Source organism: Triticum urartu, chromosome 2A (assembly GCF_056163025.1).
Source record: "Triticum urartu cultivar PI428250 chromosome 2A, HENAU_Tu73, whole genome shotgun sequence".
Lineage (NCBI taxonomy): Eukaryota > Viridiplantae > Streptophyta > Magnoliopsida > Poales > Poaceae > Triticum > Triticum urartu.
The window spans coordinates 286282876-286307031 of record NC_141874.1 but is presented as its reverse complement, the minus strand read 5'-3'; the positions used below and the strand labels follow the sequence as shown (position 1 = coordinate 286307031).

Sequence of the window (24156 nt, the reverse complement as noted above, 5' to 3'; positions counted from 1 at the left end):
CCCTTTTGTCTCATGGTCACTAAGGGACGTTTGTTATATGCTTTGAGTAGCTTCATGCCATGCCTTGCCTTGCCATGATATGTTCCTGTAGCATGTAGTTATCATGCTTTAAACATTGCTTTCTGATGATAAATTCCTGACATGCTGTCAATTTCACTCAGTCTGAAACCAGTAATCTTTTGCACTTTTGCGATGCTTGTTTGAGCTTGCTATTGAGTGAATTAGCCGTAGCTCAGTGTTCATCTTTTGTCAAGCATCATGAGTGGATCCCTTCCATGTATTTTGTTGCTATGTTTGATTGCTGTAGCATATTTATCTTGACGCATTTAGATGGCTACTTGCTGTTTATCGCAGACCGGTGTCATATTTGTTTTGCTTGCCATTTCCAAACCGTGCATCCGATTCCGGTGATCTTTATATCGATTTCAACCGAAATAAACTCCTATATCCATTGGAACTCTTGGATTTCCAAGTTGAGGCCAGGTTCAATAATTCCTTTCCAAATCATGCATATGCATCACATATCGCATCCCGCATATCATACCATGTTTGCATCATGTTGCTTGAGCATTGCACGTGGTTGATTGTGTTCCCTTTTTGCTTGTTGTTCTTGCTTGGCTAGAGCCGGGAGACGAGTACGTGAACGAGGAGCCCATTGAGTACGCTTACGAGGATCAAGGCAACTCTGAGAACTTTACAGGCAAGATGACCATACCCTCGAAATCACTTCTATCTTTGCTTACTAGATGCTCGCTATTTTGCTATGCCTATGCTATGATACCTACCACTTGCTTATCATGCCTCCCATATTGCCATGTCAAACCTCTAACCCACCTTGTCCTAGCAAACCGTTGTTTGGCTATGTTACTGCTTTGCTCAGCCCCTCTTATAGCGTTGCTAGTTGCAGGTGAAGTTTGGAGATCGTTCCTTGTTGGAACATGTTTATTGTTGGGATATCACCATATTATCTTCTTTACCTTAATGCACCTATATACTTGGTAAAGCGTGAAAGGCTCGGCCTTATTCCTGGTGTTTTGTTCCATTCTTGCCGCCCTAGTTTCCGTCATATCGGTGTTATGTTCCCGGATTTTGCGTTCCTTACACGGTTGGGTTATAATGGGAACCCCTTGACAGTTCGCCTTGAATAAAACTCCTCCAGCAATGCCCAACATTGGTTTTACCACTCCCCACCTAGCCTTTTCCCTTGGGTTTCGCGGACTCAAGGGTCATCTTTATTTTAACCCCCCCCCGGGCCAGTGCTTCTCTAAGTGTTCGTCCAACTGAGCAATGTCGGGGGCTACCAGGGGCAACTCTAGACTGGCCTACCCGACGTCTTGCTCATCCGGTGTGCCCTGAGAATGAGATATGTGCAGCTCCTATCGGGATTTGTCGGCACATCTGGGTGGTGTTGCTGGTTTAATTTTACCATTGTCGAGAATGTCTTGTAACCGGGATGCCGAGTCTGATCGGAATGTCTTGGGAGAAGGAATATCCTTCGTTGACCATGAGAGCTTGTGGTGGGCTAAGTTGGGACTCCCCTGCAGGGATTTGAACTTTAGAAAGCCATGCCCGCGGTTATGGGCAGATGGGAATTTGTTAATGTCCGGTTGTAGAAAACCTGAAACTTAACTTAATTAAAATGCATCAACCGCGTGTGTAACCGTGATGGTCTCTTCTCGGCGGAGTCCGGGAAGTGAACACGGTGTTGGAGTAATGTTTGACGTAGGTTGTTCTAGGATCACTTCTTGATCATAGTTTGTCGCTCGTGCCTTTGCCTTCTCTTCTTGCTCTTTTTAACGCATGTTAGCCACCATATATGCTAGTCGCTTGCTGCAGCTCCACCTCATACCTTATACCCTACCTATAAGCTTAAATAGTCTTGATCGCGAGGGTGTGAGATTGCTGAGTCCCCGTGAATCACAGATACTTCCAAAACCAGTTTGCAGGTGTCGATGATACCGTGCAGATGACGCAACTGAGCTCAAGGAGGAGCTCGATGAAGATCTTGTCCTTTGTTTTGTTTCGTTTCAGTCGATCAGTAGTGGAGCCCAGTTGGTTCGATCAGGGATCTGTGTAGCATTTGGGGTAGTATTCTTTTATTTTGGTTCCGTTGTCGGACCTTGATTGTATCTGGATGATGTAATGATTTATTCATGTAATTGTGTGAAGTGGCGATTGTAAGTCAACTATGTATCTCTTTCCCTTATTGTTTTACATGGATTGTGTGAAGATTACCTCACTTGCGACATTGCTTACAATGCGGTTATGCCTCTAAGTCGTGCTTCGACACGTGGGAGATATAGCCACATCGTGGGCGTTACACTACCTCTAAACCTCCACTTGGTAGAACAAACACAATAGAAGGATGCTCCCATAGACAAGAAAGGGTATGCAGGTGCGTATGGTTTGTGTGCGTGTTGATTCCACCCATGCTTTCCAATGCGGACCCTCTCTTAATAGTACGGTTTTCCTAAGACTCTGATCAAATGAAAAGAAATGCCGGAAATTACCATCTTTGCACTTTATACAAGTCAGGGGAATAAACTGTCTTATGCCATATATAATAATACCTAAAATTCTCAACGCACACGGTTAATCCGCAAAGCGCAGTGTCATCAACACCGAAACCAACTAGAGAGAGATATGCCCTAACAGGCGACAGAAGAGCATCTTGTTTTCTTTGGATCCCTTATGATAAAAGATGGGTCGGAGATTTGTTTGTGGGAGGACAAGTGGCTAGGCAATGCTAGCCTCCAAGAACAATAGCCCGATTTGTACCATATTATTCATGATAGGGATGACACTATTGCATAGGTTATTAGTTCATCCCCGACAGATATTTCTTTCAGGTGGGATTTGATTGGCTCGTCTTATGTCATGGCAAAATCTTCCATCCTGTTTGGAGTGGATTAACCTGACACATGGATGAGATGAGCTTCATTGGAATCTCACTACATCTGGGTCCTTCATAGTTGACTCAATGTATGGTGTGCTAAGGCACTAAGACGTTCCAATGGATAACAAGAAGAAAATTTGGAAGTCAACAATTCCACTAAAAGTTGAAATCTTCGTGTGGCGTCTTCGGAGGGGAGTTGTGCTAAGAAAAGACAACCTCGTCCGTTGGAATTGACAAGAAAGCAAGAAGTGTAGCTTTTGTACTCATGATGGGACAATCAAACACAACTTTTTCAGTGTAAATTTTTGCATTCTATATTGTCAGTCATCCAAGTAGTATCTAATTTGTATCATCACAAGTGTTGCAGACATTTTTTGACATTGGTTGAACGGTATTCAAAATGGGTTCAAAAGCTAATAAGTGTTTGAGCATATTTCTTATTATGGTCGCTTTGACTATGTAGAAATGATTTGATTTTTAATGGCAAAAAATGTTCTCCTTTGCAGGTTATTCTCCAATGCACGCACTCGCTTCATATGTAGTGTACCCTACACTAAATGGAGTGCCAACCGTTGTACAAGGTGGTGTCCATGCGGTTGGAGCAGGTGGTCATGGAGGTTTTTACCCAACATGGGTGTTAGCATAATCTCCGAATCAGTCCACCACCTACTTTGACATAAGCATAGTGTCAGTCATATGATTATTATGTTGTCGATGTTGGTTTATTTTACTTTCATTTGGTCAATTGTTGGTATTAGCTATGTGCATTTTAGTTATGTGAATGTTGGGTGTTCATCATCTTGATTTGTATCCGCTCGATGCTATATTTTGAGTCGATGAAAGCGACCTTTATCAAAAAAACAAAAAGGAAAGCATCAACTTCCCTTTTTCCATGTTCCCATGCGGATGTTGCTGCATGCACAACTGCGAGCTAATATAGTCATGAAGGAACCGACGCGATGATACGTCTACAACGTATCTATAATTTTTTATTGTTCCATGTTGTTATATTATCAATCTTGGATGTTTTATATTCATTTACTAGCAACTTTATATCATTTATGGGACTAACCTATTGACATAGTGCCTAGTGCCAGTTGTTGTTTCTTGCTTGTTTTTACTTCGCAGAATATCCATATGAAACAATGTCCAAATGCAGTGAAACTTTTTGGAGATTTTTTTTCTGCCCAAAAGAGACCCAGTGAGCCTAGGAGGTGTGCTAGAGGAGGCCCGAGGGGCCCACAAGACAACAGGGCACGCCAGAGGCCCCATGCGCGCCCTGGTGGCATGTGGGGCCCATGGTGATTTTCTCCACCGACTCTCGGCTCTATAAATACTAAGATATTCCAGAAACCCTAGGGGAGTGGACGAAACACAATTCCAACTGCCGCAAGTTCCAAAACAACGAGATCCAATCTAGAACTAAATTTCGGCACCTTGCCGGAGGGGGGAAACGATCATGGAGGGGCTCATCATCCTGATTGGTGCTCCTCCGATGATGCGTGAGTAGTTTACCACAAACCTACGGGTCCGTAGGCAGTAGCTAGATGGCTTCTTCTTTCTTTTTTGATCTTCAATACAATGTTCTCCTCGATGTTCTTGGAGATCTATTTGATGTAATGACTTCTTGCGGTGTGTTTGTTGGAATCCGATGAATTGCGAGTTTATGATTAGTTCTATCTATGAGTATTATTTGAGTCTTCTCTGAACTCGTTTATGCATGATCTTTATAGCCTCGTATTTCCTCTTCGAAACTTTGGTTTGGTATGGCCAACTAGCTTGATTTTTCTTACAGTGGGAAGAGGTGCTTTGTGATGAGTTCGATCTTGCGATGCTTATTCTTAGTGACAGAAGGAGACATGACACGCATGTATTAGTTTCCATTAAGGATAAGAAGATGGGGTCTATTCCCACATGAATATATCATGTTTACATCATGTCATTGTTCCTATTGCATTACTCCGTTTTCCCATGCATTTAGTACACTAGATGCATGCTGGATAGCGGTCGATGTGTGGAGTAATAGTAGTAGATGCAGGCAAGAGTCGGTCTACTAATATTGGATGTGATGCCTATAGACATGATCATTGCCTTGGATATCGTCATGATTATTTGCTTTTCTATCAATTGCCCGACAGTAATTTGTTTACCCATCATGTGCTATTTTCTCGAGAGAAGCCATTAGTGAAATCTACAGGCCCCGGGTCTATTTCCTATCATATTATTTTCAGATTTATTATTCCAAAAACCTAAAAATACGTTGCTACACTTTTCTATATTTTCTTTGTTTTGTGTTTTTGTCAGATCTATTTATCAAATCTCATAAAATTTTATCTATCTCAATACCGACAAGGGATTAACAACCCCTCTTACGCGTTGGGTTGCAAGTATTTGTTATTTGTGTGCGGGTGTTGTTTACATAGTGTTACTTGGTTCTCCTGCTGGATTGATAACCTTAGTTTCATTACTGAGGGAAATACTTACCGTTGTTGTGTTGCATCATCCTCACCTCTTCGGGGAATTACCAACGCAGATACAAGCAATCACGTGACCCCTCGGTTGGTGGAGCTACTTTCTAGTGGGTGAGCTCATTGCGGACATGCCACAATCGCCACATGGTCATCGAAATCACCACACTCGTGACAAAAAGATGTTACGGTGCTTCAAGTAAAAAAGAACAGTTGAAGAACCCCATATCATATAGCCAAAAAGACAATTATATGCACCGTAAGAAACTTTCACGTGTTCATTCATTTCTTGGTTCATTAGTGTGATTTGATATCAATTGATCATATGACTACAATTGGTTAAAATACATAGAGCCAACAATAATGTTATCTGAAACCCCACATCGACCTTGACAGTGTGCCCTTGTCTGGAAATGAACTGGAATATATCATAGTTGTAGATTAGAAATTTGAACTAAGTTACATGCTCACCAGCAAAGTTTTTCTTTCACTTAAGCCAAAAGGAATAGAAAAATACAGTAACATCCATGTGAGATGTCACTACTTGTTGATTTTCGAATGGTTGCCCACTGATGTAGTTACCCTCTGTTTACTGCCGTCATCTTGCAAATGTTGCATAATTAGCTGCTGCTCCCAGTGATTTCGTTGTATGTGCTCTTGATGTTGCTGATCAGAGCTTCCCTGGAACGCATAGAAGTACTAGAGGTGATAAGAACCTGACAAGAAATCTAGTTCTTTTTTGTGAAAGTATGAATTTATGAAACGATCAATTTCCTCACAGTAGGTTTTGGGATTGGATAGCATATATGTTTTCCATAAATAGCGTCTTTTTATTAACTCATAGTGAAGCATCAAGGAAATACAAAACACGATAAGTAAACACCCGGCCTCCGCATAACCAAGATGCACACAGCCAACACCAACACACACATCAAAATCACACCAGCAAAGCAAAGCAAAGCCAAAGAAGGCTGAAGCTATGCCTAGGCAAATTGAAAAACAAAGAGAAAGGGGAAAAAATAGTGACGATCCATGTTGAGTACACATTGAGGCAACGAAGATGACGAAGGAGCACACGATCCGAATGCCATAACCATGCAAACTGAAACTATGCACACACTAGGCAATCAATTGCCGTTTATGGAGCCAGGAACGTTCGTGTGGCTCCGGTCACATCATAAACTCGTGAGAAGAGACTGTGTATCAAAATCTCACACTAGAGACGTTGTGGCGATAACACGCCTCAAACACTAGTGAATGTCGGAAGTAAATCTAGGCATGGCCACAACCACCTAGACAAAACACCACGCATTATCACTGCACGCCATGGCGGCGACCTACTGCTTGTTGGCCAATAAGCCACGGCGGGCATGTCCAGTGCGCGTGTGTGCGCGCGCTGGGCGTGTCAGGTGCTGGTTGTGGCCGCACCAGGTCTATGGCATGCGTGTGTGCGTGTGTATCTCGCCATTGTCTGACCATAGTCCGACTAGTGTCCAGGCTGGGCATAGTCTGGGTAGCACCCGAGTAGCATCCGTATGTTGGATGGTCTGGGCATAGTCCGACTTAAGTCTGACTAGTGTATAGGCTAGGTGTGTGTGTGTGCGTGTGTGTCCATGCGTTCGAGCGCATGGGTCGTTGCGTGTAGGCGAGATGCTAGGAGGGGTGACCGCGTCAGGCACTGGACTCGGGATCACGGCGACTGCGTTCGTGCGCGTTGGGCGCGTGATCTAGGGAGCACGGGATGTGGGGGAGTGCATGCGTCGAGTGCGTAGGAGCGAGGCGTGGCGCGTACATGCGCGCGGGTATAAAGCCTGCTCCAGACTCCTGTGTAGCTAGCCTGGGGTGAACTGAGTTCGTGCTCAGGGAAAAGAAAGACACGCCGTTCGTGCGGCGGGCGGAGTACGTGCTCCAGGAAACACCTATGTCATGCGTCCTTCTTCTTCCTTCACCTTCCTCTTCGTTGTGTCAGTGAGAGAACGAGCGAGAGGTGCAGCGAGAGAGAGGAAGACAGAGGCCGCGGCAACAACACTGCCACCTCTGGAATGTCCCAGTCAACCACACGAGCACTACCGCCACCACCTCCTTCGGTTCGCCACGCCACCGTGATGGATCACCGAAGTCCATCGCCACACACCGCCTTCATGCCTCAGCCACCCAAGTAAGGTCCATAGAGAGGCCAACTGCAGTGCATGCCTCACCAACAACAACTGGTCCCACCAGTCGGCACCAACTCCAAAACGATGCCCCCAAGAGGGTAGCACGACACATATGTGATGCCATCGTCCGGCTCAAGGACCTAGGGTTTCCACTGAGCGGTATCACTACTCCCTTTGTTTCTAAATATAAGTCCTTTTGGAGATTTCAGTATGGACTACATACAAATGTATATAGACATATTTTACAGTGTATATGAAATCACTTTGCTCTGTATGTAATCTATATTGGAATCTCTAAAAAAAGACTTATATTTAGGAATGAAGGGAGTAGACGGGAAGAACCACAACTCTGATGCCTTCATGAAGGTAACAACACTCATCGACTTTCGTCGACGTTCTCACCTTCCAACCCCTAAGCAGGCTGGTCCACCAAACTTACCGTCGATGTCTAGCCCATTGCCCCTGTGAAGACTAGACGTCATCGGCCTGATCACCACCATGGATGACCACCACAACCATCCACATGCACCGAGAATAGCTGAAGGACCATCACCAACGACCGCCGCCCTAGAAACCGCGAGTCATGATGGACCTCAGCCCACTAGGCTCCCACCGTCGAGCGCACCAGGCCGTCGGGCGCCGATCAGGACAGCAAATCGCCCTAAGCCGCCACCTATGCAGGCAGAGTCGAGGTCACTGACACCCATGCCAGATCTAAGCAGGAGGGTCGGATAGCATATGGAAATAACTTACAACCCGCTCCGACGAGCAGTCTGGGAGCAATCCGTTGAGATGACGGTGGTGGACGTCACCGGGTAATGCTCGTGAGGGGTCTCTTCCTGCTCTCGCTGAGATGACGGTGGCGTGGGATGCTGGATCTAACGAAGGAGCGGTCTGTGGGGTGGGCGCTCAGGCGTGCAGGCTTGCGAGGAATGGTGTGGAATAGCGCGGTCATGTTGCCCACGGTGTGGAGGGTGTTGAGATGTATATTGCATGTGTATTTCTTGTACAACAAGTCTTCCTTCTTCCTTGTATAGTTGAGGACAAGACTCCCTTTGTACCTATATATATACGTGCATACGCACTCGATGAATATATCGTGAGTTGCACCAATTCTCTACATGGTATCAGCCTAACTTGTTCCTCCCTCGCGCATCGCAACCCTAGCCGTCGCTGCGCCCTACCCCGCCGCCCTAGCTGCCACCACGCATCTTCCCGCTGCGTCGCCGCCCTAGTTGTCGCTGCATCTCACGCACACTCCCGCGCCGCTCCCTCCTCAGCCGCGCCATCCCCTCTGGTTCCAAGCCGCGCACCTCCTCTTCCTAAGTCGCGCGTCGCTCCTTCCCTGAACCCCAGCCACGTCGCTCTCGCCTCCCAGCCGCGTCGCTTCTTTCCCAAAAACCTAGCCTGCACCCGCCTCATCCCGAGCCCCTCCTCCACTGCTGCCATGTCTCACTCCAGCCACTCCCACCGCAGCAACCCGTTCGCCTCCTCCTCCGAGGCCGGTTCTCTCCCTGACCCGGCCTACATCCGTGACGTCGCGATCTTCGATTGTGTTCCGATCAAGCTATCCCACACGGAGGCCAACTTCTATGCATGGAAAACCTACTTTAACCTCCTCTTCCGTGAGTACAACCTCTGTGACCACATCGATGGCACCACCGACTTCCTCGCCATGCGTCGCGATGAGGATTGGATGGCGGTTGATGCCACCATCATTCGGTGGCTCTTCCTCACCGTGTCTAAGGACATCTTTCACACTATTGTTCGCGACGGTGACGATGCCTACACGGTGTGCACGAAGATCATCGGCCTCTTCACCGACTATAAGCTCCAACGGATCGTCTTCTTGCAGCAGGAGTTTTTTGGTTGTCACCAAAACAACTCCTCCATCGACGCCTACTGCATGCGCCTCAAGACCCTTTCCGACGAGCTCAACGACGTCGGCTTCAAGGTTGGGGACGAGTTCCTCCTCTCCACCCTCATAGCCAACCTCAACGAAGATCTCGGTAATGCCGCGTCCAATCTTACTCTTATGGCTAACCCTACTTATGAACGGGCGGCGGCCTACCTACGTCTTGAGGAGCGTCACCTGAAGAATCTGCGAGCTCGTGCGGTCCATACCGCTTTCTCCGCTGGCTACTCCCATGGCGGGTCTTCATCAGCACCTCCCGCCAGGGGTGCCGGCGCCCCGCTGCCTCCGCAGCCTCGCCCGTCGGTGCCTCCAGCACCCGCTGGTGCGGGTGGCTACGGTGCCCCCTATGGCGCCCTTCCGCCTCGGCCACCCGCACCCGTCCCCCCGCCTCAACACCAACAGCAGAATTAGGGCGACAGGCGCGGCCGTGGTGGCCACCGTGGCCGTGGCAACCGCTCCAAGAATGGCAGACAGCAGCACGGCGGTGGTCAACAGCAGCAGCTCCCCTCGCCACCTTGGGGCACCGGTCACAATCCCTGACCGGTGTTGTACACGCTTACACGATGTCGGTGCCCCGCGCTCCACTCCCGGGTCTTCTCGGGCCTCGGCCGACGGCTCACCAGGCCTTCTCCGCGGCCACCCAGCTTGGCGCTCCAACACCGCCGCCTCCCCCTACCTCGCACCGTTCGGCTATGGCGCATTGAACCCTAGTGTAAGGGGTGACAGGGTTCTCTGGCTACCCCATGCCGCTGGTCTCCTACGACCCAGCTCTGTTCTCGGCGCTGCAGTACACGCCTCAGCCCGGCTCCTACACGGCGATAGCGACTGGTTCATGGACACCGGTGCATCATCTCATATGGTAGCCTACCCGGGTAACCTTTCCTCTGCGTCTCCCATTCACACCTCTTCTCGTATCATCGTCGGTAACGGCGCTGGTCTTCCCATTACTCTTGTTGGCTCTACTCCTTTTGCTTCTATGTCTAGGCCTTTTTCTCTTAATAATGTGCTCGTGTCTCCTCAACTTATTCAGAATTTAGTCTCTGTTCGTAATATTTCCCGTGATAATTGTGTAACTGTCGAATTTGACGAAGTTGGTTTCTCTATTAAGGACGCCTGCACCCGGATGGTTCTTCACCGATGTGACAGTCCTGGAGACATGTACCCCGTCCAGCCTTCATCATCTTCGCGTGCTGGACCTCTTGCTCGTTTCGCCGGTGTTGATCTTTGGCACGCCCGTCTCCGTCATCCTAGCTCCATTGCACTTCGTCAAATAGTCAAGGGTTTTTCCTTTTCATGTAATAAAGCGGATGCTCATTCTTGTCAAGCATGCCGCATGGGCAAACATGTTAGACTCCCATTTAGTTCTTCTTCGACAATTGCTTCTTATCCTTTTGAATTAATTCATAGCGATGTGTGGACGTCACCTATCACGAGTAACTCTAGTTTTCTATACTATCTTGTTATTCTAGATGACTACTCTCACTTTGTGTGGACTTTTCCGCTTTGTAGGAAATCCAACGTTCCCGCCACTCTCCTCGCTTTTTATTCCTGTGTGTCTACACAATTCGTTCGTCCCATCCATGCTCTTCAAACTGACAATGGGAAGGAATTCGATAACATCACCATCCGTACACTTCTCTCCAACCACGGCACTATCTTTCGGGTAACATGTACCTACACCTCCCATCAAAATGGTCGGGCAGAACGAGTTCGTCGCATTCTTAATGATTGCGTCCGCACTCTTCTGTTTCATGCCTACATGCCACCCCGGTTTTGGCCGAATGCCCTTGCCACCGCCACCCTCCTCGTTAACTTTCGTCCTTGTCGTGTCCGTTGGAACTACACACCTAATCATCTTCTCTTCGGTTCTCCTCCATCATACGATGGTCTCCGCATTTTCGGATGCCTCTGTTATCCTAGTGTAACAGCCACTGCTCCTCATAAACTTGCCCCTCGCTCCTTGCCTTGTGTCTTCCTCGGTTACCCGGCTAACACTAAAGGCTACCGATGTTATGATCCGGTGTCTCACCATGTCATCACCTCTAGGCATGCTTATTTCGACGAGTGATATTTTCCTTTTGCACAGGAACAAATGGTGGCGTCCCCTGCTGGAGAGAATCACGCCTTGCCTGGCTCTACTCACCGACGTGCTGCACGGGGACCTCTTCCCTTGGTTCCTGCACGTCGGCCTCGCCAGCTCCTTTGCTGGCTTCGTCCGGCCCTTCGTCGGCCTCGCCGGGATCACCAGCCACGCCGGCCTCTTCGCCGGCCTCTTCATCGGCCTTGCCGGTCACGCCGGCCACGCCGGCCTCTTTGCCAGCCACGACGGTCTCGTCGGCTCACTCGTTGGGCTCGCCGGCCTCTTCACCAGCATCATTGCCCGTGCCTGGTTCACCCCCGGCTCCTGCAGCTCCTCCGGTCGCTGCCCGGCAGCCCGCCGGCCCTACTACTCATGCTCGCATAGGCGTTCATCGGCCGAGTCTCCGTGACTCCGCTGATGAGTATGCTTGTCCGGCCTCTACGGTGTCTCTGTCGCCTCTTCCGACCTCCGCTCGTTTGGCTCTTTGTGACCCACTTTGGTACGCAGCGATGAAGGAAGAATTTGAGGCTCTGCAGCGCAATGCGACTTGGCAACTTGTTCCCCGTCCCCTGCACGCCAACATCATTACCGGGAAGTGGGTGTTCAAGCACAAGTTTCATCTCGATGGCACACTTGACCGCTATAAAGCACGTTGGGTGGTCCGAGGCTTCCGACAGCGTGCTGGCGTTGATTTCACGGATACATTCGCACCGGTTGTCAAGCCAGGGACAATTCACACTGTCCTTCAGCTTGCGGTGTCTCGTGCATGGCCGGTGCACCAGATGGACGTCTACAATGCTTTCCTCCATGGTCTTCTCGAGGAGCAGGTGTATTGCCAGCAGCCTACGGGGTTCGTCGACGATACTCATCCGGAGCATGTTTGCCTGCATTCTTGCTCCTTGTACGGGGTCAAGAAGGCTCCCCGCGCCTGGTACCAGCGCATTGCAGCGTTTCTTCATCTTCTTGGCTTTTGCTCCGCCCGCTCCGATGCTTCGCTGTCCATTTACCAACACGGGGATGCTACCGCCTACCTACTGCTCTATGTCGACGACATCATCATGACAGCATGCTCTAGTGCTCTTCTTCGACAGCTTACCGATCGTCTTCGCGCTAAGTTTGCCATTAAGGACTTGGGTCCTCTGGACTATTTCCTCGGCATCGAGGTTGTTCGACGTGCCGATGGCTTCTTTCTTCATCAGCGGAAGTATGCTCATGAGCTTCTTGATCGCACTGGGATGCTTAATTGAAAACTTGCATCTACACCTGTCGACACGAAGGCCAAGCTCTCTGCCACCGACGGCTCTCCTGCTCCGGATGCTTCATTTTATCGCTCTATTGTGGGCGCGCTTCGGTATCTCACTCTGACATGACCGGAGCTTCAGTACGCTGTTCAGCAGGTCTACTTACACAATCATACTCCTTGTGATGCTCATTGGACCGCGGTCAAGCGGGTTCTCCGTTACATCCGCGACACCTTGGATCTCGGGTTGTCTCTTCATGCCTCTCCGGCTCTGGACATTACTGCTTACTCTGATGCTGACTGGGCCGGTTGCCTTGACACGCGACGTTCCACTTCGGGATATTGTGTTTACCTTGGACCGTCCTTGATCTCTTGGTCGTCTAAGCTGCAGCCCACTGTTTCTTGCTTCAGTACTGAGGCAGAGTATCGAGCGGTGGCTAACGTTGTTGCAGAGTGCTCCTGGCTTCGTCAGCTTCTTCATGATCTCTCTTGTCCTGTCGACAAGGACACGATTGTCTACTACGACAACGTCTCTGCAGTTTACCTCTCCGCCAACCCTGTTCATCATCACCACACCAAACATATTGAGCTTGATATTCACTTTGTTCGAGAATAGGTGGCTCTTGGACATATCCGAGTTCTCCACGTCCCTACTTCCCAACAGTTTGCGGACATCATGACCAAAGGGTTGCCTACGGCGTCTTTCGAGGATTTTTGATCCAGCCTTTGCGTCGGCCGTAGCAACGCTTCGACTGCGGGAGGGGGGGTTGAGATGTATATTGCATGTGTATTTCTTGTACAACAAGTGTTCCTCCTTCCTTGTATAGTTGAGGACTAGACTCCCTTTGTACCTATATATATACGTGCATACGCACCCGATGAATATATCGTGAATTGCACCAATTGTCTACAGAGGGGAACCAAGCTATCGAGACAGGCGCGAGGGCCGCCGGTGCGCGTTGACCTAGAAATGTGCGGACTCGCATGGATCTGGTGCTATGCGGTCACAGCAATGGGTGGGGCAGTCGGTTGGGCACGCGACGACATGCTAGGACTGCGCGGGAGAGTCGGGTTCCCAGGCATGCAGAGTACGGGCCAAGCTCAATATGGTTTCTTGGCAGGCCTACTTACGTGGCACACGTTCGGCTTTCCTGGTGCAGATTTGTCGGTGTGGCTGGCCGACGACCTCTGGGACGCGGCCTGGGAGCGAGGTGTGAAGCACCACTTGCGTTTCATGGAGGTGGTATGTCGGATGGGCTGGCTCAGTCATGGTTTGGGGGGGTGAGGCTACTGGTAAAAGCCACACTCTGGCTGCTCCCAGAGCAGTCACTGGAGGTGCCTACAGGCACCGTCTCCTTGTTGGAGGCATCGATAGTGCAGTTGTCACCTTCCCTTGCCCGACATGCTTGGGGCTCGGGGGAAATCCTGGATCTAGTCTTCTTGATAAAATGATGATGAGTTATTTGCTTTGCTCGGCGTCGTGTTTGCTCTTAAGGTATCGTGGAACTGGACTCAGTTAGAGAGAACCAGGGCTCGTGGAGGTAGTCGGCAGAGGCTTATGTGACATCTTCGTGAGAGCGGCATAAGCATCCTCGACATGCAAGGTGCGTCAGGAGAGTTATGTTAGCCAACCTCGCAGGATAGTAGTGACATATGCTTGCTCTACCGGACATAGCGCATCTGATGTCGTCGATATTCGTGGATATTCTTGTGGCAGCCCGGAATGCTACGTCGATATTTGATGTGCACTCTGGTAGCGGCGAAGACATTTGAGTACCAGGACGCATGTGTTGTGGGGTGTTGGCCTTCTGACGTGTTGTATGTTTTATGATGCTTTAGGCCTTAGTCTTGACAGGCGTTGTATAGGGTTTCCCCCCCTTTTTTATTTTTTGGCGCTCGCTTTATGCGATGCATTTCTCTTTTGAGGATGTTTATGTAATGCATCTTTCTAATCAATGGATTTCGTAGTTCTCCTGTCAACATTAAAGAAAAAGGTTTTGGGATTGGCATACAACCACTCATCACTGTATCATGGACTCACGGTAGGGGATACAACATACTGGTATAGAATGTTGATGTATAAATGTATTGCCTAATCTTTTGCATCATGTTGGTTTTTTGATTGCATTGGTTAGAGCATGCACTTCTACGTGGTACTGGAGCCAAGAGGTCTTGAGTTCAAAACCCGGCTGCCGCAATTAAATTACAACCCATTTTCGGTCTACATTTAGACCTGAGGAAGCCACACATGAGGGAAAGTGTTGACATATAAATGTATTGTGTAGTCTCTTCCATCAGATCGATCTTTTGGTTGGCTAAAGCATGCTCTTCTACACGATATCAGCCTAACAGATTCAAACCCTAGCCGTTGCCGCCGCTTCCGCTCCATGTCGTCCCCGAAGCGGTCTATCGCCATGACCGCCACCAGGGGTCACGCCGCCCGTATCTAGGGTTCGTCCGCCGGTCGTGTTGACCGGCTCCAATAGAGTCTTTTTCCGAACCTTGATCCGGATTTTGTTCTCTCTCCGACAGTTGATTCGGTCGGTGTGTTTTTTTGGTTTTCTGATCTTAGATCGGTTTGCATCACGCGCCGCTGCCGTCAACCCTCATGTGCCTCTACTCCAACACTAGCGCGATCGGTCGGCTTCTTCACCGACCTGGTGGCCCCGCGCGACAGGCAACCCCTCATGGTCGTCATCCGCGTGTCTACCCGCCCGACGCAGGCCTACTCCAACCGGGTCCTCTCCATCACCACCTGCCTCCGTTGCGTCTAACGGTGGCACTGCAGTCTGCCTCGTTGGCTTCATCCCCGGCTGCGTCGGGCGGATTACTGGTTGCTTCGGCCTCGTCGGCTGCCTCGAGCTCGGGCGCCGCTGCTACGTTACTCACTCGGTCCTCGCTGCCCGAGCGCTTGCGCTGCGTTGGCAACCTGGGTATCGGGGCTGACGCGCTCGTCCGTACATCATCCCACGCCACGCCTCATCCTCGGCTTCATGTCGGACTTCGTCGCCACCCTGCCTCCACCGAGCGGCTGCCCTAACCTCGTGTGCGATCAGGTTTATCACCCGCCCGCCTGCGATGCGCCCCATCTATGTCGTGCGACCGATCTGGCACGTCGGTTGTGCGCGCCTATGCAAGTCTCGTGAAGGATGTCCTCGAGTACGGCACGCCCCTCCATCGATTGAGCAACGGGTTGCCGCTGCGCCGCCACCTCGTGGTTCTTCCCACGGCTGCAACGACTCATGCGCCGCTGTTGCGTCGCCTCTTCGGACCGTGGCACCGCGGCACGCGGTCCCCGCCGCCACCGAAGGCCATTCCCGTGGCTGCACCGACCCGCACAGCGCGCTACGCCGCCCCTTCGGGTCGTAGCGGCGCGGCACGCGGTCCACACCGCCCACCGAGGTCTTCCCGCTGTCGCCCGACCCGCCTGCTGCTGTTGCGTCGCCCCTTTCGACCGTAGCGCCGCGGCCCGCGGTCCACTCCGCCATCCCCGCGCGTCTACTTCCTGTGGTATGCGCCGCGCCGCTTCCCTTAGCGCAGAAAAGCCACTGTCCGCGCCGGTCTTCGTCACGCTGTTGGGTTCCTCGACTACTTCGAGCACCGCCGCCGCTCTTCTTCGGTCGCCACCGCTGCTACACCCGTAGTAGCCACCGCTGCCCATCCATCAATTCCGCTCTTCTTCAACCACCGCCGCTGCTACTCCCGTAGCTGCCATCGCCGTTCGTGCACCTCCTTCGTCTTCGTCCAGCACCAGCTCGTCGCCAACGTCACAATCATCTTCCCCGACAGCTTCGCCTACTCCGACCATCGTTGGTGACATCGGCCCCTCGCCGATTGGCACCACAACCGTCATCGAGTCTCCTTATCTGCTGGCCCCTCCGACTCCTTAACACGGCGTATAGCTCGTGCAGGTTCCTCGTCTACGCATGCCCGGTGCTGGCAACATCGATGTGTGCCTTCGTCCACTACGTATCCCCGGGTCTAGCAAGCCTAATGCGGTGCTTCGTCAACTTCGTCTTCGTCCGTCTACGCATGCCCCGTGCTGGCAATACCGACGCATGCCTTCGTCTATGGTGTGTCCCCGGGTTGGGCAATCCCGGCGCGACGCCTCGTCAACAACGTCTTCTTCCCGGCACACCGCTACTTCGACACCACTGCAACCATGACTAATTCGGCACCTTCTTGCGCCCGCGGCTTGACGGCGACTTCCTCGGCACCGGCTACCCCGACTTGGCATCGACCACGGCATTCTTCGCACGACTTTCCCGACCACGGCTACATCACCCACGCTCTCGGCTACCTCGACAATGGCATAAAGGGCTACCGCCTTGCTTGAGCAACCTCGTCGGTTTCCACTCCAGTCAGGACATCCGCACTACATCGACCCTTACGACTGTGGGAGGGTGTCCATCGGCTTACCATCGGATTCTTCTCCAGTCTTACCGTCTGCATCGCTATTATTGTGACTACGGGGAGATGTTGAGTATCACGATTATTTAGAAAACCTAGGATAGTGTAGGATTTATTCTACATTGCCTTGTACTCCAAGATGGCCATGTACTCCTATATATATGCCCACGAAGCTCAAGCAATAAATCATCAATTCCACCAATCCCTCTCCATTCCTTCTGTTGAGTAATGTGATTGTATTAGGAAACATACGTTAGACTAGGAATATTCTGGCTTGCCTTGTACTCCAAGTAGATTATGTACTCCTATATATATGCCCATGAGGCTCAAGCAATACAACAAACTATTCCACCAATCCTCTCTCTCCCTTCTAACATGGTATCAGCCTAATCGATCCTAAACCCTAGCCGCCGCCGCTTCCGCACCCGCGCGCCGCCTCTGGGGCGGTCGTCCGCCATGATAATCGCTGGGGCCGCACCACCCGTACCTAGGGTTCGTCCGCCGGCCGTGTTGGCCAGCTGCCCTAAAGAGTCTTTTTCCCGAGCCCTTGCTCTGGGTTTTTTCGCTCTCTTGCCGGTCGTTTTGATCGGCATTTTCTTTTTGTTTTTCCGATCTCTGCTTGATCGGTTTGCATCGCCCACCGCCGCCGTCGATCCCCATGCGCCTCTACTCCGACTGCGGCGCGGCCGGCCAGCCTCTTCACCAACCCGGCGGTCTCGGGCGACAGGCGGCCCCTCACAGTCGTCGTCCGCGCGTTTGCCTGCCAGTTGCCTCGACCGGGCGGCCAAGCGCGATGTCCCAGCCCATCACGCCCGTCGTCTGCGCACCGCCCCTGCCCGTCGATCTACGCCAGCCGTCACCGCCCTGCTCCGACCGGGACACCTGCATCGCCCCGACCCGGCAGCCTCGCGCCATGCGACGTCCAATCATAGCCGTCATTCGGGCACCGGCTGAAGGAAATATGCCCTAGAGGCAATAATAAAGTTATTATTTATTACCTTATATCATGATAAATGTTTGTTATTCATGCTAGAATTGTATTAACCGGAAACATAATACATGTGTGAATACATAGACAAACAGAGTGTCACTAGTATGCCTCTACTTGACTAGCTCGTTAATCAAAGATACTTATGTTTCCTAACCATGGAAAAAGAGTTGTTATTTGATTAACGGGATCACATCATTAGGTGAATGATCTGATTGACATGACCCATTCCATTAGCTTAGCACCCGATCATTTAGTATGTTGCTATTGCTTTCTTCATGACTTATACATGTTCCTATGACTATGAGATTATGCAACTCCCGTTTGCCGGAGGAACACTTTGTGTGCTACCAAACGTCACAACGTAAATGGGTGATTATAAAGGTGCTCTACAGGTGTCTCCAAAAGTACATGTTGGGTTGGCGTATTTCGAGATTAGGATTTGTCACTCCGAATGTCGAAGAGGTATCTCTGGGCCCTCTCGGTAATGCACATCACATTAGCCTTACAAGCATTACAACTAATGAGTTAGTTGCAAGGTGATGTATTACGAAACGAGTAAAAAGACTTGCCGGTAACGAGATTGAACTAGGTATTGAGATACCGACGATCGAATCTCGGGCAAGTAACATACCGATGACAAATGGAACAACGTATGTTGTTATGCGGTCTGACCGATAAAGATCTTCGTACAATATGTAGGAGCCAATATGAGCATCCAGGTTCCGTTATTGGTTATTGACCGGTGACGTGTCTCGGTCATGTCTACATTGTTCTCGAACCCGTAGGGTCCGCACGCTTAAGGTTTCGATGACAGTTATACTATGAGTTTATGAGTTTTGATGTACCGAAGTTAGTTCGGAGTCTCGGATGTGATCACGGACATGACGAGGAGTCTCGAAATGGTCGAGACATAAAGATTGATATATTGGACGGCTATATTCGGACACCGGAAGTGTTCCGGGGAAGTTTCGGATAAAACCGGAGCACCGGGGGTTACCGGAACCCCCCGGGGGGTTAATGGGCCTCATGGGCCTAAAGTGGAGAAGAGAAGGGGCTGCCAGGGCAGGCCGCGCGCCCCTCTCCCCCTAGTCCGAATTGGACAAGGAGGGAGGGGCGGCGCCCCCCTTTTCCTTCTCTCCTTCCCCCTCTCCTACTTGGACAAGGAAAGGGAAGGGAGTCCTACTCCCGGTAGGAGTAGGACTCCTCCTGCGCGCCTCCTACTAGGGCCGGTCGCACCCCCCCCCCTTGGATCCTTTATATACGGAGGCAAGGGGCACCCCTAGACACACAAGTTGATCCACGTGATCATATTCTTAGCCGTGTGCGGTGCCCCCTTCCACCATAATCCTCGATAACATTGTAGCAGTGCTTAGGCGAAGCCCTGCGACGATAGTACATCAAGATCATCACCACGTCGTCGTGCTGACGGAACTATTCCCCGACACTTTGCTGGATCGGAGTCCGGGGATCGTCATCGAGTTGAACGTGTGCTAAAACTCGGAGATGTCGTAGTTTCGGTGCTTGATCGGTCGGGCCGTGGAGACGTACGACTACATCAACCAAAGTCAATGCTTCCGTTGTCGATCTACAAGGGTACGTAGATCACACTCTCCTCCTCTCGTTGCTATGCATCACCATGATCTTGCGTGTGCGTAGGAAATTTTTTGAAATTACTACGTTTCCCAACACCGGCCCGCCCATCGATCCACGTCACCCACCTCCATCGTGTTGGCACGGCGGCCCAGCGGTCTACCTCGTCGAGCTTGTCCTCCACTGTGTCGGGACGGCTGCGTCAAGCTCGTCGGATGCCTCAACTCGAGCGCCACTGCTTCGTTTGACGCTCGGGCCTCACTGCCCAGGCGTCGGCACTGCTTTGGCATCCCGGGTGCCGGTGCTGACACACTCGTCCGCACGACGTCCCACGCCGTCCGTTGTCATCGGCCTCATCCCGGACTCCGCCGCAACCACGCCTCCCCCGAGCGGCGTCCCCGACCTCGCACGCGATCGGCTTGATCACCCGTTCGCCGCCGCGATCAGCCCCATCTACGTCACGCGACCAACCTGGCCCGTCGGTTGCACGCGCCTCCGCAGGTCCGACAAAGATTGTCCCCGAGTTCAGCGCGCCCTTCCACCGATCGAGCAACAGGCTACCGCTGCGTCGCCCCGTCGGGCCGCAGCGCCGCCGCCCCGTGGTTCTCCTCGCGGCTGCATCGACTCGTGCGTCGCCGCTACATCGCCCCTACAAGCCGTAATGCCGCAATACGCGGTCCCAGCCGCCGCCCCAAGGCCGTCCCCGCGGCTGCACCGACTCGCGAACCGCCGTTGCATCGCCCCTTCGGGCCGTAGGGTCATGGACCGCGTTCACCGCCGCCGCCCCGAGGTCTTCGCGCCGTTGCTCCGACCCGCCTGCCGCCGCTGCGTCGCCCCTTCGGGCCCTAGCGCCGCGGTCCACTTCATCGTCCCAGCGCGTCGACTTCCCGTGGTATGCGCCGCGCCGTCTTCCTTTGGTGCTGGAACGCCACCGTCTGCGCCGGTCTTCGTCACGCTGTTGGGTTCTTCGCCTACTTCGAGCACCGTCGCCGCACTCCCAACCTAGCCGCCGCCGCTGCCGTCAGGCCGCCGCCACCGCTCTTCTTTGGTCGCCGCCGCCGCTACCTCCATAGCTGGCGCCGCCGCCCGTCCACCCCGTTCATCTTCGTCCCGCACCAGCCCGTCGCCGTCATCTACCCTGACCAGTTCGTCTACTCCGACCACCGTTGGTGACATCGGCCCCACGCCGATGGGCGCCGCAATCGTCGTGGAGTTCTTCTCTGCTGGCCACTTCGACTTCTTCGACATGGCGTACAGCTCGTGCAGGTCTCTCATCTATGCACGCCCGGTACTGGCAACACTGATGCGTGCCTTCGTCCAGGATGTGTTCCCGGCCTGGCAAGCCTGGTGTGGCGCTTCGTCAACTTCGTCTTCAACCGTCTACGCATGCCTGGTGCTGACAACACCGACGCGTGCCTTCGTCTACGACATGTCCCCGGGTTTGGCAACCCTGGCGCGACGCCTTGTCAACACCGTCCTCTCCCCGGCGCACCCCTACTTCGACACCACTGCGCCCATGCTAACTCGGTACCTCCTTGCGACCGTGGCTCCACGGTGACTTCCTCGACACCGGCTACCCCGACTCGACATCGACCATGGCATTCTTCGCACGGCTACACCACCTTACGCTCTCGGCTACCTCGACAACGACACAAAGGGCTACCGTCTTGCTTGAGCAACCTCGTCGGTTGACACTCCAGCCACGACTCCGCGATGGGTCGACCGTTACGATTGTGGGGGGGCTGTCCACCGGCTTGCCTTCGGATTCTTTTCCAGTCTCACCGTCTGCGTCGCTACCGTTGTGACTGCGGGGGAATGTTGAGTAACGTGATTGTATTAGGAAACATAGGTTAGACTAGGAATATTCTTGTTTGCCTTGTACTCCAAGTAGATTATGTACTTCTATATATATGCCCATGAGGCTCAAGCAATACAACAAACTATTCCACCAATCCTCTCTCTCCCTTCTAACACCTTCTAACAGTTAATATCTGGTAACATAGGTCCTCCAAGCTCTTACGACATTTTATTGTTCGAAAATATCTCCTACTCGATTTCAGTTATATATGACACATAATGCTCTAATATTGTTTCACAATGTAACATATGGATGTAAACTTAATAAGAGATGTTCTCCATTGTTCCCTCTGCTGAGAGCGATGGGTATGATAGGAAAAAAAAAGGAAGATCACATGAACAGGATGAACTCACCTGTCTGGCTGAAAGATGAGGTTGCGATATGTGAACCACTGTATGAACACGAAGTAGCAGCATTTGGGTGATGTTAGAGAAGATAATAACCGAACAACATATACATGGTCTTTCTCAGAAAGACAAAAGGTACGTGGACAGATGCTTGATGAACTTACTCCTGTGTACCCGATTCCAACGAGCTCCAACACACCAGGCAAGATAGGAAGCTTGTCAATGGACTAAAATGCACAAGCGAACAGAAAATGAGGAGCTATGTTACATATCTGAGGGAGGAGAAGAAACAAATTGTTATCATGGCAGTTGCCCCGTTTGTACCTTGAGCGCCCCCACTGCTGTCCAGAGCGCGACGAGCCCGGCGACGCCGATGGTGGCCACGGCGTACTTGTCCTCAACTTTTGCCCACTGCCTAGAAGCAACACTTCTAATCAGTCACGACGATGCACATTCCCGTGTACCGTGTAGTGTTTGTGCAGCAAGCAAAAGGTACTCTGACCGCGTCCTGCGCAGCCTTGAGGATTTCCGGCGTCTCCGCCGGGCCGTCGCCCGCCCTCACCGCGACGCTCCGTGTCCGTGTAGCTATCTTGGTGGTGCCTATCGAGAGAGCTACGCTCTTGACGCCGGCGCACCTGCGAGGCAGCGGGGCGAGACCCAGTGGCGCGGCGAGGCGGCAGGTGGCGGCCATGGTAGGCAGTAGGTGATGGCCCGTGGAATCACTGCCTCTGTTCTGCCTAGGAGGAGGGTAAGACCGCGGGCGTGATTTGGGAGCAAGATTTTTGTGGTGGGGTGAAGCAAAGATTTTGATTGGATTTGGGCGCGGCGAACACCACACGTTGGCGGGCTGGAGATTGGGCTACGGATATTTGTCTACCCGGATATTTGTCTACGACCGCCACTGCCAATATTTTCGATAAAGAACGCTTTTATTAATTTATAATGTAGCATTAAGGGTATACAAAGCATAATGAGTGACACCCGGCTTATGCATAGTTAAGATGCACACGGCTACGAAGAGTCTAGCAAAGTATATATAAAAAAACGACAAGTTGGCAACAGTAAAGCCATATGAATCCAAAACTATGCCAATGTCGACAAAGGAGGTGGACCAATCCAGAGATTATGTTCCATCCATGTTGGTTAAAAAACCTCCCTAGCCACTACCCAATATATTGTTGCACATGTACTATTTTGATACTAGCTATCAGACCAGCATCCAATTCCAAAATTATGATCCACTCAATATGACGGACACTAAAACCAGAGTGCACAAACTTCCTTTTTCGTTTGGCGAGTGATCTGCGCCGGCGCACCGGCCACGCGCTAGCCGCAGAATGCCACTTGTTTTGGCCGTTTGATCTAGCGGAAAAAAAACGATTCATCCAGATCTTCTTCCTCCTCGCGCATCTCGCGCTCGCGCAGGTAACCCACATCTTCGCCGTCTTGCCCAGCTTCCCTCGGATGCCTTATCTCCCCTCCGGTAGCCTTCCTCGTCGCCGGTCCCCACCCTCGCCGGCCATCCTCGTCGTTGGTCCCCACCCTCGCCGGCCGTCCTCGTCGCTGCCTCGACCCATGCAACAGCAGCACATGCGGTTGCAGCTCTTAGCAGCTCTGGTTGTAGCTCCGCCGCCGCCCCTCGTCGTTGATGCTCGCTGAACAGAATTGTGTCGACGACTCCCACCAGCTAATCACGCCATTGAAATGGATGTAGCAAAAAACTTCACTGATCGCAGCAAAGCCCGACTACGGTTGTAGCAATTCACCGTCGCCGCCGTCGCGAGGTCGTAGCTTCGCCTTGATGGATGTAGCAAAAAAGTTCGCCGGCAGTAGCAACAACCAATTACGGTTGCAGCAAAAATCGCCATCGCCGCCGTCGTGAGGTTGCAACATGTAGCACAACACGTCGCTGGTAGTAGCAAAAAACGATTACGGTTGCAGCAAATCACCGTCGCTGCCGACCCAAGTCGCAACTAATTCGTAAAATGGTTGTAGCAAAAAATTCGGCGGTGGTAGCTCCGCCATAGCCGGTTGTAGCATCCATAGTCTTGGTTCCAGCAAAAGTCGTCGGTGCTAGCTCCGCCATACCTGTCGTTGTACCTTCTCCACCATAGTCGTTTTTAGCACTGGTCTCTGTTTCCCTGTCGCCGATGGAAACATCCAGCTTCCCAGAGCGTCACCGTGTCCCCCCGCAATCCTGCTTTC

The 24156-nt window shown here is 51.7% G+C and overlaps 1 protein-coding gene across 2 annotated transcripts; it reads right to left on the bottom strand.

The window, feature by feature from the left end:
- Positions 1–5767: 5767 nt before the first annotated feature.
- LOC125536959 (protein CURVATURE THYLAKOID 1B, chloroplastic) lies at positions 5768–22767 on the bottom strand. 2 transcript variants are annotated; one of them, XM_048700253.2, is made up of 5 exons: positions 22454–22747; positions 22276–22362; positions 22116–22178; positions 21958–21995; positions 5768–6045 (listed from the first exon to the last, which is right to left on the bottom strand). In XM_048700253.2, the coding sequence occupies exons 1-5, from the start codon at positions 22640–22642 to the stop codon at positions 5985–5987; spliced, it is 438 nt and encodes a 145-aa protein (XP_048556210.1). In that variant the 5' UTR covers positions 22643–22747; the 3' UTR covers positions 5768–5984. The 2 variants fall into 2 exon arrangements, with proteins under 2 accessions (XP_048556210.1, XP_087399908.1); XM_087543782.1 differs by having other exon boundaries at positions 21958–22178; positions 22454–22767.
- Between the last annotated feature and the right edge of the window lie 1389 nt (positions 22768–24156).